The sequence below is a fragment of the Phalacrocorax aristotelis genome, chromosome 16 (assembly GCF_949628215.1).
Source record: "Phalacrocorax aristotelis chromosome 16, bGulAri2.1, whole genome shotgun sequence".
Classification (NCBI taxonomy): Eukaryota; Metazoa; Chordata; class Aves; order Suliformes; family Phalacrocoracidae; genus Phalacrocorax; species Phalacrocorax aristotelis.
Window position 1 is genome coordinate 3692447 of NC_134291.1, and position 19851 is coordinate 3712297.

At 52.8% G+C, this 19851-nt stretch overlaps 1 protein-coding gene across 1 annotated transcript in view; it reads right to left on the reverse strand.

The window, feature by feature from the left end:
* Positions 1-455: 455 nt before the first annotated feature.
* LOC142065335 (heparan sulfate glucosamine 3-O-sulfotransferase 3B1-like) overlaps positions 456-19851 on the reverse strand; it is a 30733-nt gene continuing 11337 nt past the window's right edge. Inside the window, exon 2 of the mRNA XM_075111353.1 lies at positions 456-4785. Within this exon, the coding sequence (XP_074967454.1) occupies positions 4167-4785 (619 nt within the window). The 3' untranslated portion in view covers positions 456-4166. The remainder of the gene's footprint in view (positions 4786-19851) is intronic.

Consider the following 19851-nt stretch of genomic DNA (forward strand, 5'->3'; position numbering starts at 1 on the left):
CAGCACTGGAAAGTTTCCCCACCGCCAGCTACAAAGGACTGAATTCGTCCTCCAGCACCCCCGACGCAGGAGGATGGTTTCACCAAGACCATCCATCCTCAGCAGGGCTGCGGGCAATCCCTCAGGGCTCCTTCCCTGAAACGTTGTTTGGTGACGGTGGGTTCCACGGGGCAGGTGAGCCCCCACGCAACCCATCGGAGCGAAACACCTACACGTTCAGCGCCCAGCCAAGCCTCTGGCTCCCAAACCCAGCCCAGCGCTGGGTGGCAGCTCACGTAGGTGATTAAATCCTGCTGGTTTCGGCACGCGCTCCTGGGCTTGGCCGCGGGGCCAGCACAGTCGCGTGGCCATGAACGGGGCGGACACGCAAGTGTCGGGGGGCAGCACCACCAAACCCTCGTGGGGAGGCCGCCCCCACCTCCGCAGCGTTGAATGAATACCAGTGTGTCCATTGCTTGGTAAAATATAGTTTTTATTTGTTCATACAAATAGTATGAATTATCAGAATTTCATTTTCCTAGAAACATCTTTCTCTGTGTAAAATTAATTTGTGTTGTACATACAACAAAATACTCGATTTACATTTTTTCAAGTTTTCTTTTTTGTGGTTTTTTTTAACGTTTTTTCTTTTTTTTTTTTTTTTAACAAATTGGCTACTCTACAGTACCATGTTACAGACAACACATCACTAAACCTGTACTGCACTTCTGAACACAGGACTGAATGAAACTCAGCCATAAATTAATGTTACAATGTGAAAAGGAAAAAAAAAAGCACTTCTAATCACACCTCCAATCTTAACTTAAAAATAAGGTGTTGGTTTTTTTTTTTTTTAATTATGACAATAGCACGGACCCCAGTATTAGCAACCAGATGCAGACCACAGGGAATTCACCTTCATTTTCTTATTTGTTAGGTAAGGCCTTTACATTAAAAGTCTAGTGCAGACCTCGTTAGGAAGGATATTGAGCCAAGGCTAACAATTTGCTCAAGGTTAAAAGAGTTATTATTCACTCTCTGTATTTCTACTCCTCAACAAGGTTGCTTCATGAGAGCATTTTGCAGCAGGCCCTGATTGTACAAGTGAAGCCCACACTCGGCTGTATAGCTGAGGAAGGCATCGGGATCTTAAAAAGTTGTTTCCAAGAAGGAAGGCGCAGGGGATGCGAAGCCTTCCAGCGGTCCCAAGCAGGCACGCACACGCGCTCGGAAGGAAAGGAAGCCATGCCAACGTGCTGGTTCCCGCAGGCTCTCGCCACGCAGCGGAAGGGCTCGGCCAGCGAAACCGCCCGGGGAAGCGGCGCAGTCGCGGCTGGGAGCTCGCCCAAAGGCCAAGTGGAGACGATGAGCTTCTTGCCATATATTGCATAAGCTGGCTAGTAGGAAGACTGAGGTTCTGAGAACCCCAAAATCACTCTTTTCCACCAGGAAGTGGTTTATTTCCCCACCCACCCCTCACCCCCTTCCCCTCAGTCACCCAACAGCAGCAGGGTTTGTGATAAAGCAGACACGCTCAAGCGTTCATCACCTGTCCTGGCAGCGAGGAACAGAGCCGGGGACCTGGCTGGAGCGAAAACCAAAGACCCCAGACATGCATAGATCCAACCACCACTCGAGTTTGCAGCTGCCTTTCGCAGGAGGGGGCTCGTGCGCATGGTCTGTCAGCCTGCGCAGCCCAGCAGGTCCCACGCCCGGTCTGTGAGCTCTGGAAGCGGGACTAGAAATGGCTCAGGGCAAAACCGAGAGGATTCACCCAGCTCTCCCTTTCTGCGGGAAGGTGTGCTTGGAGGCAAACGCCAGGGCGGGGTTTGCATCCTGCTCCCAGCAGGTTTGCTAGGTCGGTCCTGACGTTACGCTTGGCAGCTGCCTTTCCTTGAGGACAGCCCAGTGCACGGCGCCCCGTGTGCGAACACACACGCGCCTCGCGGGCACCGGGGGGGCGTGAGTCCCTAAACCCCTTCGGAGATGTGACACCCCTGAGCCAAGCCAAGAGCCCTTAGGTTCAAATAAAGCACTGAAGGGCAGCGCTTCACCTGAAAAATCCCTGCAGCGGACCCAGAGATGAGTCTGCTTTTTGCTGTATCCACCTGAGCAGGACCAGATGAAGCCCCAGGGAGAGCGGCCCAGAGTCCAAAAAGCCTTTTCATCACCTAAAAGACACAGCAGAGAGCTGTAAGGGGCAGGCAAGAGCAAGGAGGCTGCAAAAGTAGAAGAAACATCTGGGAAAAACCTCTGTGTGCACAGCTGGGCATGGCTTAGCAATGTGGTGCTCAAAGGCCGTTTGCTATGGGCGGCTGGAGAGAGGTGCAGGGCACGCATTTATGCAGGCAACACGTATGCAACTAGAGCGTTAACCCACACGTGCTCTGCCTGTTGGTGCGTTTGCTGTGCCGAGTTTTACTTACACTGCCTGCTTTATGCAAGTGCTCACACGGTAAGACGTGAGGTTTAGCCAGCAAGCTCCATGCTCGGTGTCCTGCATCCTTTCAAAGCTTGCAGGTGAGCTGCATGGGGTTTTTGGCTGCCCAAAGACAACGCAGCCCGGCTTCTGGTAAAAATTCAAGGCGCAAATCACTTCTGCTGTCACCTTGCTCCAAAAAACATTCCAGCTGAGCTAGCAGAACCTCCAACAGTAATGATAAGGCATCAGACACTCGTGGTATTTACCAAAACCTCCTGGGCACATAAAACGTGGCTGGAGCTCTCAGGAGAGCCCTGCCAACCCGTCCTAATGCCCCAAAGCATTTGGTTCCACCTGAGGTGAAGGACCCCCAGGTTATTGTACCTGGGTTGATGGATAAGAGCTCGGAGCCCCCTGTCCTGCCTGGCTGCCATCCCTGTGCTCAGCCGGGGCATTGGGAGGGCGCCTGCCCATGCCTGGGCTGCCAGCAACACCCCAACCTCAGTACAGCATCCCCCCCTCTACTACAGATTCATCCTTATGGGCAAAGCAGCGCTTTTTCCAGGCTCTAGGCAAATGCTGCTCCTTGGGAGGCACCACGGATAAGGCGTTGGACCAAAAAGCACTGGGAGTCAAGAGGGCCAAGGCTGACATTCCCCAGTCTCACACACTGGGGGCTGCTCCGGCAGTTGCAGGGCGGGAGGAAGCGCTGCCTGTGCCCTGTCCTGGGACACCCTCCGCGCTGGGAATGGCTCCAAGCAGAGACCTGGGGTTTTCACGCGGCACCACGGCTCTGCCGGCGTCTTTGGTGGGAGGCCGCCGCTCCCCGCACTGCCAGCGCAGCCATCGCCCTGCGGCGCCCGGTGCGCGCGGGCACTCCTGGAGCGACGCGTCTTGCGAGGCATTCGGACCAGCGCCGAGCGTGTCACACGCAGATACATGTATTTTTATATTTGTCCTGCAGTTAAGTTTTAAAATGCATAGAGGGATCGTGGGAAAGAGTCTCCTTGACAAAAGGCAAGATGGAAGAGTATACCGAGGAGACAGCTCTGCCCATGCAACAGGCTCTGTGGCTTCTCTGCCAGAAAACAAGCACGTTACCCTCCCGGCAGAGACCTGGGCTGCAGGGCAGGAGCTGTATGGCTTGGGGTTCCCTACGCTTTACAGCCGCCGGTAAAACACGCTGCTGCTCAGCAGAGCTGTGTCGTTGCAGGGAGATGCCCAGCCTCCCTCCCCACCCACCCCAGAGGAACCCTCCCGGAGCCGCGGGACTAACCGGAAAGCTGTGGGACGAGGGAGCACAACGCCGGAGCAGAGACTGGGACACCGGAGTAGGGAAAGCAAGTGTTTATAAAGGCCAGATACCCGTAACAAAAATAAATTTGTGCTTTCCCTCCCGCCCCACCCCTCCCCTCCCCCCCTCGCTTTTTTTGATTTTTGTTTTTTTTTTTTTAAATACAAATTTTGTTTAGGAAAAATGGAAGCACCGTTTGTTACAAACCAAACCAATAAGAGGAGAAATCAGGAGGAGAATAAAAAAAAAAAAAAGGAGAGACATATTAGAATTAAACACTGTGGAATGTTAAACAGGTTACGGGCTACCGTTCTAGCCAGTGCGGTTAGGCAGCTTAGTGAATTAATTGCTTAGGAATTAAAAATAAATTATTATAAAATAGATTTCTGTACATTTTACATACATATATATCTCTTTATATACGCAAACCGTGCTGGACAAGTAATTACAGGGGACTTTCCCACGCCAGCCTCAGTCCCAGCCGAAGTCCTGCCCCGTCATCTGGTAGAACTTCATGTTGAAGGGCCGGTAGAAGTCCCGCAGTCTCTGCACCACCTCCTGGTCTATGTCCGGGTGGGTCCTGCCCTTCGTCTTCCCCAGGCAGTGGGGTTTGCTGCTGCCTTCCGCCTTCTTCAGGCACGGGAACCCCTTGGTTTTGTTGAAGTAGAAGTGTTTGTCGGTGATGATCCTCTTGAGGCCCAGAAAGTCCTGGACCCTGCCCAGCTCCCCCGCGGGGTCGCTGATCAGCCTCTCCCCGCTGACGAAGAGGATCTGCCCGATGGGGAAGTAGAGGAGCCAGTTCTCCAGGTGCTTGGCGTAGATGCCAATCTGGATGGCGCTCCATGAGGTGTCGATGAGGCCCGTAGTCCTGTTTTTGAAGGTCAGGCTCTCAAAGGTGGGGATATCGGGCTTCTTGGAGAGCGTCTGGGTGTAGTCCGAGATGGCTCTGGTCACGGGGTCCCGCACCACCACGATGAGCTTTGTGCCCTTGGACATGGAGGAGATGCGGGCGGGGGCCTCCTTGGTGACAAAGTAGCTGGGGGTCTTCTCCATGGTGATCTGCCCCTCCAGGGTCCTGGGCATGAGGTCCCTGCCAGCAAAACACACAGACATGGGTCATAGTGGCCAGTAACAGGAACAAAAATATGCAAATGCATTTATATATATATTCACATATAGATACACAATAAGTTTTCTCCCTAAAATGCCTACACAGGTCGTCTAGCTCATACAGATAAATCCATTTTCCATTGATTTAGGGATTAAAATAGGATTATTATTAAAGGCCACTGTATTAGAAATCCAGCTGAGTAATCTCCCAGCTATCCATGAGTGGATTAGCTGGGCTGCACTCTGCAGCTGGACTGTGGCTGCATGCACCGCACTGGCTCCTGACCAGTCAGGATGAGTCCTGAGCTGCACCACGTGGCTTTCCTGGCTCAGGTCAACGCCAGAGAGCCCTCAGCCCCAGTCCAGAGCTTGTTTTCCCCAGGGAAACAAGAGGAATGGCATAGTGGAAAAGCAGGAGCTCACCGGAGCACGTCTACCTTGCTTTCCCTTAGCATCCCAAACACAAAACTTCAGGCAAAAAGGTGCAGTTTGTCCCTGGCTTGTCAACAGCAGGACCTCACGCAACCGCAGGGGTCCTTTTGTACCCAGCTTCACCCATTGCTTTAGTATTCCCTATCACCGTGCAGACTTGTTCCCTAACACGCACTAGAAGGAGCATCAAGGGCTGCTGGTGGCATCTTCAGCCATCCCAGTGCAGCACCCAGCGAGGACAACCTCTCCCCCTCACCGCCATGCAGGCTACAGCAGGTCAGGATCCAGGGTACGACCATGGAGAATGCAACCTCAGCTCATGGGCAGGACATACCCTCACAAAACACCCTTGAAACCTAAACCCCTTAGCAAGTTTACCTTATTCCCTGGCTATTTCTAATTAACCATGTGGGGAAAAACTAGAGAGCTTGCAGAAATGATGGAAGTAAATTGAAAAAAAATTGACCTATCTGTTCTGAGGCCAAATAATATGAAAACCAGGAATAAGAGATGTGATTGAATCAAAGATCATCACATGCCTATGAAAGTTGGTCAGTAGCTATTTTATGCAACCACTCTTTAGCTCACATTGTACCTGGTATTTTACTTCTTCAGCTTCTGGTATTAACTTCATGCAATGTGTTTACTGGCAAGGGGCACCCACTGACTGCACCTCTGCACCGGAGGCACCCTTCTCTGTAGACCCACGGTGGGAGATGCTCCCCATACCAGACCTGCACAGGTCACTGGGAGAAGTGGTGATGGGCAAGATAGACTGTGGAGGAAGGGGATATCAGCTTGAGGAAACCTCCAGCCATGCCCAAGGGTGGTGGCAACCCCTAGGGCTGCGATTTCAAGGCCATGCAAGTGGAGCTTCACATGCAGATAAAAATCACACTGGTCTACCAGCCACCTGCAAGGCGAGAGCTTCTAGAAGTCAGGAGCCAGCGTGTGCCCGAAAATAGCAACCAAATAAAGCTCTGACTAATCCTTCGCCTTTCTGGCCAACTCTGCAAACCCATAACGCCATCGCAGAACAGAGCCAGTCAATAACACTCAGAGAGCAACTCTTAAATCTATCGTGCACTGATGTGGGTTTCGACAGTCCGCTCATTAAGTGGTGTCTTTTTTTACAGCCACATTAAATCTGAGTTCTACATCCTGCGCTGGCCACCAATCGCTTTCCAGCTTGATTTAAGAGGTTGGTTTCAACCCATGAAGTCCTTAATGGCCTGGGACCAGCCTAGAAAGGAGACTGCTTCCCAAGACGTGCTTAGGACGGCCGCGCTGCACTGAAGCCCTTTGGCTCCAGGTCAGGTCCATCAGATTGCTTGCTGTACCTTGAGACCAACTTCTCCTCCAGGAGTACCACAGTCAGTATATATCAGTCTCCTGGGAATGATGCAAAGCTTCTTTTTCCCTCTTTGCACAAGAGAGGCATTGGGTAGGGCTGGGCTCTGAAACAGGAGGAAATTGCTGAGGGTGGAGGTGCTGAATCAGTTGATCTGGTTGGGAAACACAGGCTCTTAATTAGTGTTTCAACAAACACAGAGTTCACCGCAGAAGTGGAAGACAGCAAGGAGCAACTCCTTACCTAAGAGGCATCCACTGGCCCAGTGTCAGTCACTTTGCAGACCAGTCAGCAACTGAACAAACCCACACTCTTGATTTGTGGCTGAGGACAGCCTACATGTCTTGTTTCCAACAGAGCTGAGAGCACTCAGTTCTGTGCAGGTCTAGACCCCCCCAAAACTGATTTTTTGGAGAGGACCTGAATCCTTGGCATTTGCAGAACATCTCTCTGGTGACCCGTCACAGCAAGAGAAGCAAGACAAGGCACATCATCGATGCTGCTACTGCTGTCAGGCCTGGGCAGCACAGGCTAAAATGAGCAGAGATAGAAATGGATCCTTCAACCCAAGAACGACAACTGAATCCACCACAACCAGCCTTCAGCCCTAGCTCCAACACTCTCTTCCTTCGTTGTACCCAGACAGGTGCCAGGCATAGCCCAGAACTAAGTTCCTCAAGATTGTCTCAGACACTGCCTTGTTTGAAAAGCAGCTGCATAAAAGCTAGACAGCAGCAAGCGAAGCCAAATATTGTGGCCCATGGATGTGGTTTGAACGTCTGACAGCATCACATCTGCTGGATTGCATCCAGCAGATGCACATCAGGAAAGCAGTTTTATTGCACGGGTCTGTCCGTTGTGAGGAGCCTTCCCACGGTTGCCACTATCTCCCATAGAGGCATCAATCATCATGCTGTCAGCCAGAGACAACAGAGCCTCAGGGACAGGAGGAACGGGTGAGTTAGCTGGTCTGAACTCACACCGGTGGAAAAGTCACCAAGAAGCGTTCATTCCCATTCAAACCGCAACTGGAGAAGGGCAACTTGGCCCACGTACGGCACTGCAGCTCCAACACAACACACCGCACGTACACGTTAGTGGAAGTAGGGCCAGACTCCAGCTCTGAATACATCTGCTCCAGAGGCTCCAAGACAGCAAGGGCTGCACTAGACCACAGCCATTGCAGAAGGAGGGGAAAGAGGAGTGATAGAGGTCAGAAGAGCTGTGGACACTGTGCCCTGGCAGGATCCCAGAATCCCAGGCTGGAAGGGACCTCAGGGATCGTCTAGCCCAACCTTTCTAGGCAGAGCACAGCCTAGACAAGACGGCCCAGCACCCTGTCCAGACGACTCTTGAAGGTGCCCAACGTGGCCGAGCGAACCCCTTCCCTGGGGAGATTATTCCAGTGGTGACTGTCCTCACTGTGAAAAATTTCCCTTGTGTCCAACCGGAATCTCCCCAAGAGCAACTTGTGTCCATCCCCCGTGTCCTCTCCATGGGACTCCGTGTAAAAAGGGAGTCTCCATCTTCTGTGTAGCTGCCCTTTAAGTGCTGGTACGTGGGGATGAGATCCCCTCTGAGCCTCCTTTTCTCAAGGCTGAACAAACCCAGCTCTCCCAGCCCAACCTCGTACGGCAGCTTCCCAGTCCTTGGATCATCTTGGTGGCCCTTCTCTGGGCCCCTTCCAGCCTGTCCCATCCTTTTTGTATAGTGGGGACCAGAACTGGACACAGGACTCCAGGTGTGGCCTAACTGTACACAGTACTCTGGGATGCAACCCCTCTGGGCAAAAGTAACAGCAGAAACCCATGTTCAGCTCAATAGTGCGTGCTCAGTTCAGCCCTGGGGCAGCTCGTGACAGCTGTGGAGGCCTCTATTTCCACAGAAGCTTCACAGGCACGTTAGAGACCTGGGCAGCTTCTGCCAGTGCTGCGTGGTGCAGGATAAGAACGGCAGAGGTGCAGCTGCTGCCTTTGTCCATATGGGAGAGGAAAGGAGATGACAAAGGGAGTCAGGCTGTGGGAAACAGAGCTAAGCTGAGCCCTTGGACAAAAGCTGCTGCACCAGTCAGGACAGGGCTGGATGGAGACACCACTGTGGGCTGTAGCGGATACTGTAGTGGAAAATAAAGACAGTATGAAAAGCTTGGCAAGCAGTCCCTCCTGCCTTGTTATCCTCCTGCCTTCTGGCAACCTGCAGTTCAAACACCTCTGGAGCTAGCATCTGCATCCAAATCACCCCATTCCATAGTGACTATGAACTGCCTCATCCTTTCAAACCCATGAATTCTTTTGGCCTTGGGAACATCCCACAGCAGAGAGTCCCAGCGCTGAAGCACTGCCTTCACCCATCATTTGAATCCCCTCCCTACATCCCTGCTTGGGAAGGGACGATGCACCTACTTTCCGAGCATGGAAGAGGAAAGCGAGGACGAGGAGTGCCAGCAGACTCTCGGCATCCCTCATTCCCTGCTGAATCCAGCTGGCAAAGCGCTGGCAGGGCTCAACGCCTCTCTGCTGACTTTGGCAGAGCTGCCGGCAGCATCAGGGGTCCCAGCGAGAGGAGGGAGCTGCTGCATGAGCACAGCTATGAATTTTCTGCAGGCAGAGAGCAGAGCCCCTAACCCTGAGCTATTAACATGTCAAGAGGGACAGAGGAAAAGCTTTTCCTTTAATGAATATTTCCTCAGTGAAGCCTGCACCCTTCATAGGAGAAGTGATAGGCTTAGTCTAAAGATGGATTGGCCTACTTTACCTATTAACCACTTAGACTAATGTAATAAAGGCTCTCTTTATTCAAACAGCCTAATCCCCAGCCCCACGAAGCTCTGAAGCCTGGAATAAGGAGGGATGCTAAAACAAACGCCACCAGGCTGCTGCCTGGAGAGGATCTCGGGGGCGGGGGGGAGCTTATATATTTTTTTTTAAAGTGCAAACTTCTCCAATGCAAAAACCGGACCCAGGGCGAGATAAATTTACAAAGTGGGGATGACAGGTGGCCACACGGTAATCCAATCCTGAAGCCTAATGCCCTTTGTGGCAGCTTTTGTCTGCGCCGAGGGGCTCCGGGCTAATCTGCTGCCACTTCTCGAGGAGGAACGGCGAGGGGCCGCGGGCCGGGGGTTGAGGGGACCCCCGCAACCTGTTGCAGTGTTATTTGCCACAGGTAGGACAGACGGGCACGCAGGGCAGGGCACGGCCGTCCTGGCTCACTTTATCCCCGGGGACGGCTGTTGGTGCCCCCCACGCACCTCCTGCCACTCGCAAACACCTGCTGGGATAAACCTCTCCGGGGTCTGCTGGAGCCCGAAGCCTCGCGGTGGGGCTCAGCGCCGAGGGCTGCAGAGACACCCCCCCTCCCCGGAGGTCACCATCAGGCTGCCCAGCCGCGACCCGGCGCGCTCAGGTGCTCCTGCTGCCCAGCGCAAGTCCTGGAGCCGAGTGGATGATGAGTTTTTCTTCCTGAGGAGGGTTCTGTGCCGGATATATTCCTACCCAGCACCCAGAGCCACCCAGCATCGCTTTTGGAGATGTTCCCCTCAACCCAGCACGCTTGAGAGCTCAAGTCCCACTGGTAAGTGTTAAAAGTGGGGTGCCCCGTGCTGCAGCGTCGGCACCCTCCAGTCTCAAATCTCCCCGCTCCAGACCACCCCCCTCAGTCCTCTCTGAGCTGCCTCAGTTTCCCTCTGCAAGGATGACAAAACTCTCCTAGAGGAGATGGACAGCTGGGTATAGGGTATTGTAAAAGCAAGAGAAGCACTGTTATCATCAGAATAAAATGCTGTAGTATCGGGATGCAGCGGAGACGCAGACCGGGCAGCGTTTGCAGCAGTCCCCACGGCAGCTCTGCCGGCAAATACAGCACAAATCACCTTTGGTGCAGAATTTCTAGGCTCTCCCCCCACAGCTGTTCCTTCGAAGCAAGGAAAACAGGGGAAAGGGGAGAAAAAGCAAGTTAAACTATTTTGGACATCAGCCACATTCATGCAGAGTTCAGGCCTGTAATCCAGAAGTATTTGCTTTGCCGCCCGGCAGGGCACAAGCAGAGCATCCAACCTATTTCTGGACAGTTTCTACTCAAATTCCTGACTGGTGTTTCAAGAAGACAAAAAGTTATTTCTTTCCAGAAAACCAAATTTTGGCAACCTGACTGTTTCTGAGAAAAACGCCCCCAAATCCTCCCAAAAGGCTAAGAAACCACAGAGATTGAAAGCTTACGGTGAGAAGGTGAACAGAAATGGAAAAAAAGTAGACACAAAAGCTCTTCTCCCATCCTGGGAGGAGACAGATTTTTAGCCTCCAAGGTTGTGACAGGGAGTTTGAAAACCCGAGGTGACAACAAGCCCAGGCAGCACGGCCTGGAACATGGTACAGTTTGGTGCATGGGATGAATTTGTTATGATTTCTGCTGTGTTTCTAATTTGCAGGTTGGAAAGCAAATAAGCCAGCTGTCACCAGCTCAGAAAAGATTTAAAGAAAACCTATGCAGAAGATGAGGCACCTTGAAGCCTCGTCCCCTCCCACATCGATGCACTCCAGCCTGCTGCATCCTTTCCTGTCCTGCCCCATCCCCAGGGGCGGTTTGGTCCCCTGTCCCTGTCCCAGCATGGTCCCACTCAGTTTTGCTCCCTTTAGGATCCCACCAAAGCCAAAGGGCTTATTTCAAACCACAGTCCGTCCGTCCACTGCCTTAACTCAAACTCACTTTTGAGGAGGGCTTTACTGCTGTTCCTGCCCTGCACAGCCCATTCTCATTCTAAATCCCCCTGCTTCTCTGCCTCTTCCTCTCCTCTGCCACCCCAATAATTAGATTTAGGCCAAGTGACCCAGACTCTGAGGCAGCATCTTGCTGTCAGAAAACAGGAAAAAAAGTACAGTGGTGATCAGAGCAGCCAAGGGTTAGATTGAAACCACACGCTTGCAGTCTCACGCATGCGAGAACGAACAAGAACTCTGCAATGCTCTGGGAAGCAAAGAAAACAGAGCATCACCATCTCAGCTCCCAAAGCCACCACACTGGACCCATCCCGACCCCGCCTGTGATCCCCGTATGACTGATCACAAAAATCATCAAATCCCAGAAATACTCCTTGAAAGGAAGAACCTGACAAGCTCAGGGAAAGGCTGTTAAAGTAATAAAGCGTTTTGATTACATCACGGAGCCCGCCACCAGCACCAAGGTCAACTGGCTTCAAAATTACCCCCCTTGGCTTTGACCCTGCTTTCTGGTGGCAGCAGCTCCAGATGGGGGGAAGGAGGAAGATGGAGGAGGAAGAGGAAGAAACAGAGAGAGAAGAGGCAACAGCAAATTCCTCTTTGGAGGGGGGAGCACTTGCTGGTTTATTATTTGGTACATCACATTTTTCTTACCAAAACTTCCCCCAGCTCGGGCTGCCGTTGCACCAAGGCCCTTACAGTAGCAGGCAGCCTCTCCTCTTTTATGACCAGCAGTAAGGGCAACATGTGTGCCTTTGTCTCAAGCGGGAGCCCGTTGTTTGGGTTGGCAAATTATACAACAATAAAAGGGAACGGCTGGGAACCAGCCTCGGCCTTTTTGAAACGGGTGTAACCCTATCCAGCTCCGTCAAACACTCGCCACGACGTTTACACAAACCAGATGATGGGAATTAATGAACTTTGGGGATGAGGAAGGAGTAAAGTAAAGGAGGAGGGAAAGGGGGGAAAAAATATGTGGGCCTGAAAGTAATGTTTTTCTCACTCTTCTTGCCCCAAATCTGCCAGGTGCCCTTCACCCGGTGTGGAGTTTGGAGGGAGGGCGGGGAACAACGTGCAAAGGCTCCTCATCATGAAGCTTCTCTGGGGCTTCGATGGGGCCAAAGAGCCGGTGGCCATGGGTGGCATCACCACATACCCCACAGGAACAGGCTCTGGCCCGGCCAGGGAGTCTGATCTAAATTCCTTTGATGTGGATAAAAAAAATCCCATCAAAGGCTGGGGGGAGCGGGGAGACGTGGGGCATCGGCAGATGGTCCTTTGGCCCCTACTCCATGCAGGCAGAACCGAGGCACGCCAAAGAGCCCCGGCAAATCCCCCTCGAGGAGGGGACAACACGCTGCTTCAATCACAAGGGGTTGGGGTTTTTTGGGGTTTTTTAAATAAAAGGCTTCTTCCACCTCCCCCAAAGTCAATGCATTCAGATCAGACCTAGGAGCCACCGCGGAGGTTTGACCCTCCCTACGCTGCAAGCAAAGGACACGGGGCGCTTTGCCCGGCCACAGCCACAGAGCAGGCAGTTTGCAGCAGCACCTGAGCACCCGACCCGGACAAAGCAGGGCCTGATCCATGCACAAAACCTGAAGGGTTTGTGCTTCTGGGAACGGCCATCGGTGCGATGAGCCGAACCATCCTCTGCCGCAAAGGCGACCCCCTGCCCTGTGCCAGCCAAAACCCACCTCCCTCCCAAACGCCTCCCCTGTCTCACAGGTTTAAGCGGCTTAATTAGAAGCACAGACTCATAACCAAGATAATGACATGTTATCCCTCGCACGGCTGCTGCCTCGTATAACCGAGTGCCATATATGGTGCACTGTATCGCTGCGGCCTAAAGGGGAGGAACGACTTACGGCAGCAGAAACACCTGATGGGAGCCTTGACTGCACGGGGACGGGGTTTGTGCTTTCACCCGAGAGCACAACAAAGACTCCTTTGAGGCTGAGGGGCGACGCGGCTGTCACTCCTGGGGCACGCCTGTCCTTGGTGATGGGCGCAAAGGCACAAAGGTGGTCTCGGAGGCCACTGGCTGGAGCAATCCCCCTTCCCGCCCTAGAGCTGATGCTCTATGCTGGCAACCTCTGGGAGGAAAGGCTTAAGGGGATGGGACCAACCTGAAAGCTTGGGGGAAACGTACCCTACTTGCGGATGCTCACATGGATGCGCCCATGGGGTACAGCCCTCTCCTTCAGGCCAAAGCCCCTCCAGCCCAGGGATCTCCAACCCTGGCCATAGGAGGACTAGGGCTGAGCAAGAACAGGGCAAGCAGCACCCCTTGCCCCGCACCGCTCTCCCAGCCTCCACCCAAACTCAGCTCAGGGACCTTCCTGGGCCTGATGCAGTTTGTCTGCCTAATAACCCTTAATCGATCTCTCCTCCAACACCCTGTCCAGGTTCCTCCTGAACCCACGCAGCCTCTCCACGTGCACAGCTCACCCTGGGTCCTCACGTTGCGCACCAGCTCCTGGCCTCGTGACGTAGCCCCAGACCTTGCACCACGACACCAATCCATCCTTCCCTCTATCTCCAGCTCAGCTCTGACTTTGCAGAGTACTGTATCTTCCCCCCAAGACATCTCTTTGCCAGGCTGAGGTCTCCCAGCCTACTTTGTCACTCAAACAGAAATTCCTCCAGCCCTGAAGAACAAACCCAAACCGTTGCCGCTGTCACCAAGCGGACTCATGCACTGCCTGATCACGGGCTGCAGAGGTGTGGGGCTTTCCTTGGACTAGGAAGGGCCAAGTTTCAATTATTTCCTTCCCTCTTCCCCCAACAACAGCCCAAGATGTTACAACAAGCTCAGTAAGAACCTTCCCTCCTTCTTTGCTACAGCCTGGCAAGATATTCATCAGCTCTTCCAGTTCATTATATACGCCCTCCTCTTTATGTAAACACCGAAGCCTCTTTCTGTCCCCCATCATACTTAAAAGCTCTGAACGTCCACTAAATAATTATCTTCAGTGGGGGGAGAGGGGCAGCACTTTACATATCAAAGGGCTGCTTTGGAGGGATTTACAATAATTTGAGATGAAGTGGTAAATATTCTATTCACTCCAGTTCATCTCCAGTAATAATTATAATCCTATTAGCAAGGCCCCAAGAAAGTGACTGCATTATCATCAAGCGAGCATCTAGTGGATTTCTTGGAGTGGTGGGACGGGGGAGGCCGTAGGCAAGTAAAGAAGTAAAAGCAACAAAAGATGCAATTGCCATCGCCTCCCCTCCCCCCGAAGGATTTGGTCTCCATTGTCCCGATGCTTCAATAGTGCTTTGCTCTGAAAATAAGAGCTTTTGAGTGCAGTAAGGGGGTGGGGCTGAAATGAGCATCTTATTCCTCCCGGTCACCCCCGGCTCCCTTTCATTGCTGCGGGTCCCCCCGGCGCTGCTCCGGCCGACAAAGAGCACACGTTGCTGTTCCTGGCAGGCGCGGGGGCCAGGAGCAGCGCTCCGATTAAAAGCTAATTGCTGTTTATGGGTGAGTTCTTTAGAATACCGCCCAGCATCACCGGACTTCACTGCCCACCGGTCAAGTCATGTGAGATTACTCTAATCTGTCTCCATTTCCCCCCAAAAAAGGGGAAAAAAAAAAAGACTGGTTTTGTTTAAAAGAAAAGCAGGGAGGGGGCAGTTCTGTGAAACTCATGATTTAAGGGGGGGAAAAAAATCCCTAAACCCAGCAGGAAACATGACTGAGCTAACTGGCAAACTGGGACTAAAGACTATTTTCCAGCAGATCGCAGGGCCAACTGCCTCCGCCAAGCTGTGTATCTTACTTCTGTGCCGTGTCGCCTCTTAGCACACCCCGCTGGAGTGTTTAACTGGAATTTATCCCTGCAGCTGCGCTAGCGTAATCTCCTTCCCTCTCTTCTGGCACCTGAGGGCCGCCAGTATTAGTCCTCACCACCTCCACCAGCAGCAGGCAGCTCAGCTCTGCTCACCCTGGCATGGATCTAAGTCAGCAGCTACACTTGGTGCAGGTCTGGGACAAGCTAAGATTACTTTCACGGCGTCCAAGAGTTTATTGCAAAGCAGTAGAAACATTTTCCTCTCTAAATTAAGCAGAGAACAGCCTGAAAGGGAGGAAAGAGGAAAAATTTTAGGCATCTGCAGAGATTTCAGTGCTCACAACTCACTCCTGGGGAAAAATAAATTCTCTGGACTGCCTCTTACTCTGTCTCAACAAGAAGGACCAGACATTTCTCTTCCCTCAAAAATTTATAGCCACGAGTTAACATTATGTGTACTAAGCTCCTGCTATACAAAGATTTGGTAGATCCACTTATGGATTCATTGCAAGATGAAGCTCTGCGCTCAGAGCCTCTTGCAGAGACTGCGGGTTTAACACATCCTTGTACCAGGCATGTTACTTCTTGAACTCAGCTTTAGTTGAGTAGCATTGATCCTGTCCTTAGCGGGAAGCTGGAACTAGTATCAGCTGAGCCCGGACTAGCTCAGCGGCTGCAAGCATAGATGTCCCCATCCAAAACAAAGGCAAAGGAAGAGTCAAAGTCTAGCTTTATCAGCTAAACTGTGGAAAGAAATAGAAAAAACAAAATCAAAAATGTGGCTGTTGCAAGGCTTTTGCTAGCTCAGAGTAGGCATTAGCAAAGGAAGCCCAGCTTGAAAGAGGTTTAAAAGCAGATAAGAAGGCATAGCTGGTGGGAGATCCAAAACACACAGGTGACAGAAGCATCCCCTGGAGCAGAGGACACGGGGCCAACACGGCCGTTACTTGGGTTCAACCAAACCCAGAGACCCCGATCTCAGGGGTCTGGCTTAGCTCCAGCAGGAGAGCAACCAGGTTGTTCCTGTAACTCCCACCACAAAGCCCACCACTTGCCGTCAGCTCTTTCGCCGTGCAGCAGCAGCTCGGCCACGACCAAGCGGCCCTGGTGCCCACCGCTCGCGCCGCAGCCTCCTCCCGAGGCTCTTCCCTCTTTGCCCCTTCGCTGCCACGGAGGCTCAGCCAGAGCCAGCACTGCAGGAGCACCAGCCAGTGCCAGCGGCGCTCAGCCATCAGCAACGCACCCACCAGCCCAGCACAGCCCCAGACTGCTCCCACACCCACCAGTCTGCTCTCGTAACTTGTAGCAATGGCACCCGTCCTCGCAAAGATGTTAAAAACCCCATGGGCACTGCTACTCACTGGTCTTTTAGACTTCCCTCCTCCTTATAGTTCTTGGTAAAATCCTTCCTTGCCGCAAAGGGAGCAATCTCCATCGAGTTAAACCCCACAGATGTGGGGATGTGGGACTTGGGAGAGGCAGGAGCGGGCATTGAGGTGGGCAGAGCCAGCACCACAGACTGCGTACAGCGTGACGGCTTGCAGTTGGTGTCCCAGAAGCACCAAGTATTTCAAGAATTAGATGCCCAAACCAAGTAGCATCATGACACATCCAAGAGCCGAAGCACCCATCACTGCACACAGAGCAGAGCATCCTCCCAGCTCCCCCGAAGGGACGTGCTGCGGGGCTGGACCCTGCACGGGAGGCCCTGTTACCCACGACCTGTCACACCAGGCCGCCCCAGGGCTCCTGCCCCCCGCTAGGACACGGCGAGCTATTCCTAACCCAGGCAGCCCACGGGAGGTTATCCCATCAGCCTCCTCCCCACAGTACCTGCTCTGCAAGGCCCTTCTCCAGGGACCCGTTACGCCGTATGCTAGTGGTGGGGAGTCCAGCAAGCGCAGTACGTCTCGGTTTGGACCCAAAGGGCATGTCTTGTGTATCTAATGCAGGGGAGATGGTCACTTCACGTATGCCCTGGTCGAACGTTTGGCAGCCACGTGCCGCCGCAGCGTTTCTGTAGCCGCGCTGCAATAGGAAAGAGTTTCCCAGAAACTTCACTAGAAGCAACCCCTGGCTGGGCTCACTCGAGGGTGGCGGTCTGTAGGGTCCATGTGGACATGGATCTTTATAACACATACTTATAAATCAACTTGCTGGCTAAATAAGCGCACACCAGTGACCACTGCACCAGCCTCTCTCTAACCACCAAAAGCAGCTGGATGCGGGCGCCCGATCCCGGCGCACCAAGGCTGAACACTCAGAAACACCTAACGAGTTTCCACCCAGGACAGGACTACAAGGAGGTGAACTTCAGCCCCCCTTCCCATGCTGTCCCTCTCCCGTGGGGCACTGCCAAGCCACTGCGTGTCACCAGCGCTGATTTTGCTAGAGGGCGGGGGAGAAAGAAAAACAAACAACCCACAAACCAAAGATCCAACCCCCAAACTCAACGTTTTGCAAGTCAACAGCCTCCGAACAAAACCAACCCAGTGACACGCAGGCAGGACCACGTTCCCCTATTGCCGCATTCATAAATCACAGCCCCGCTGAGAGGCCTTTTGTGTTTTCCCCCAACACAGAAATTAACGCCCTAATCAGTGTGCCTGCACAGGCAGGTAACAAGTCACGCTGATAACGCCGCCCTTTGTTAGACACCCCCATGAGCGGCCCGGCGTTTGCACAGGGAGGGCTTTGCTTGCCACCTTGACACACATTTCTCCTAATCAAGGCCAGCCTTCCTGCGCTGAGGCTTTACAGCCGTGATTAGAGGAAAAAGCCTCCCGACAAGCCCCCGAGCCCTTTCTGCCCAGAGTGAGGCATCGGCTCGCACCCCCTGGTTCATAACCAATGTCGGGGGGAGCATCCCCAGCCATCCGTCTGCCCTTGGGGTGAGACATGCCAAAGGGGAGCTTAAACCACTGTGTGGGGTTAAGAGCCCCAGAAGGGTCAGTGACAGCCGTGTGACAACTCTGCTCCTGCTCCTCTTCCTTGCTGTGGGCATAGCAAAGCAGGGAGGGGAGCAGGAAAACTGCTTGATTCACCCAGCAGCGCTTTCCTCCGAGCACTGAGAGCCCTCGGGGCACCTTCCATGTGACAGATGAGCCAGAGCCTGCTAGCTCCTCTGCAGCATGTGGGAAGGGAGCTCTCAGGGTGGCAGGGCCAGGGCAGGCTTGAAACAAGCCTTGAGGCAGATATACATCTACAGGTCTTCAAAACAATCCCATGTAGGATCTCCAGGAGCCCACCTTCTGCACCTAAAGGGATCCTACCGGGCATCCAGCATCACCTGAACAGCACCTCTGAAATGACAGCTCAGAAAGCTGCCAGCTTTCCATTTTCAGTATGGAAAAAAGAAAGTTACGGGTTTTTTCCCCTGCCCTTTTTGATAATGCATGCATGTTCCTAACACAGGCCAAGCGATGCTGGCAAGCTGCTGCCAAACTACAGCTGCATGACTCCACCTGCCTCTTCAGCAACACCCAAGCCAGCCGCATACAGGTGCGGCACTGAGGTTCCTTCTCAGCTGTCTAAAAGATAAGGGGATGCCCCCTCTGGCCGTCCAAAGGACAGGTCACCTTCCCGGTGGCCAGCAGCGGCAGCAAAGAACAAACTCATCAGGAGAACCAGCTACTTGGGAAGGTGCTCGACCAAGCCAGCGCATCCCGTACTCACCAGCTGGCTGCTCATTACCCTGAGGATCGCAGCGAGTGGGTCAAGGATTTAAAATTAAAATTTAAAGTTTAAAATTTAAACTTTATTCCAAGCCAAGCCACCCAATTCATTTCCAAAGGTCTCCTTCCAAGCAAGGGAGGGGTGGCACCGACCACAATCCAAACTGGTGGCAATCTGGTCAGCACGTCCCCAGTTGGGATGAGCCACCCGCTGGAACAAAAGGCCTGGCAAATTAATACACCGGTGATCCTCTCAGTACTGATCCTTAAATGCATTTTAACACAAAAGGGATTGTCACCTCAACTCATTTGTTAATGGATTTGTGAGTTACAGTCATAAAGGAGTAACATAGGAAATGAAGATCACTCCATGGTAAACAGACCAGGGCAGTGAGTCAGATGCATTTGTCCAGGATGGGATATTTTTTTTCTCCAACGTCTCCAATCAGGCTGGTATGACCATCCCCAGTCCCTTCCCAGCCTTTTTACAATCCCTCCCCCTCCCCCCCCAAAAAAAACCCAAACCAACCATCAAGGACAGAAAAGAAAATTAACTTCCAGGACGAAAAAGCAGCATGTCCATTGAGGCAATTGAGCTACAGGCTCGTGGTGCCACCGCATCCCAAGGTGAGTCCCCGGTGATGCTGCAGGACTCAGGGTAGAGCAGAAGGAACCAAACCAGCCTTGGGAAGGAGCGAAACTCCCAGCAAAGAAGGGAGACAGGCACCAATTAGGGAAACATGAAGGAGCAGGTCTGTCCGCAGGCTCCCCTCCTACCCCAGTCATTACGTGGGATCATGACGTGGTCATAAACAGTCAACCAAATACAGTCAAGAGCTCTTCAAGGAGCAGGCTCAGCTGGTGGAGATGCTCTGCTGCAAGTACAACAGATGCAAAGCACTGCTTCTAATTAAAAAGGTATTCATGTAATTAGAGACTTCACATCGCCATACCAATGATTTGATCTAGCCCAGCAGACTCACTCAGGCTGTGTTTAAGAGGGCTCTCCATGCTTGCTTTCCACTTCTGACTACTTGGGTTGTCTTTCTTTATAACCCTGCCCACCCCTTCGCA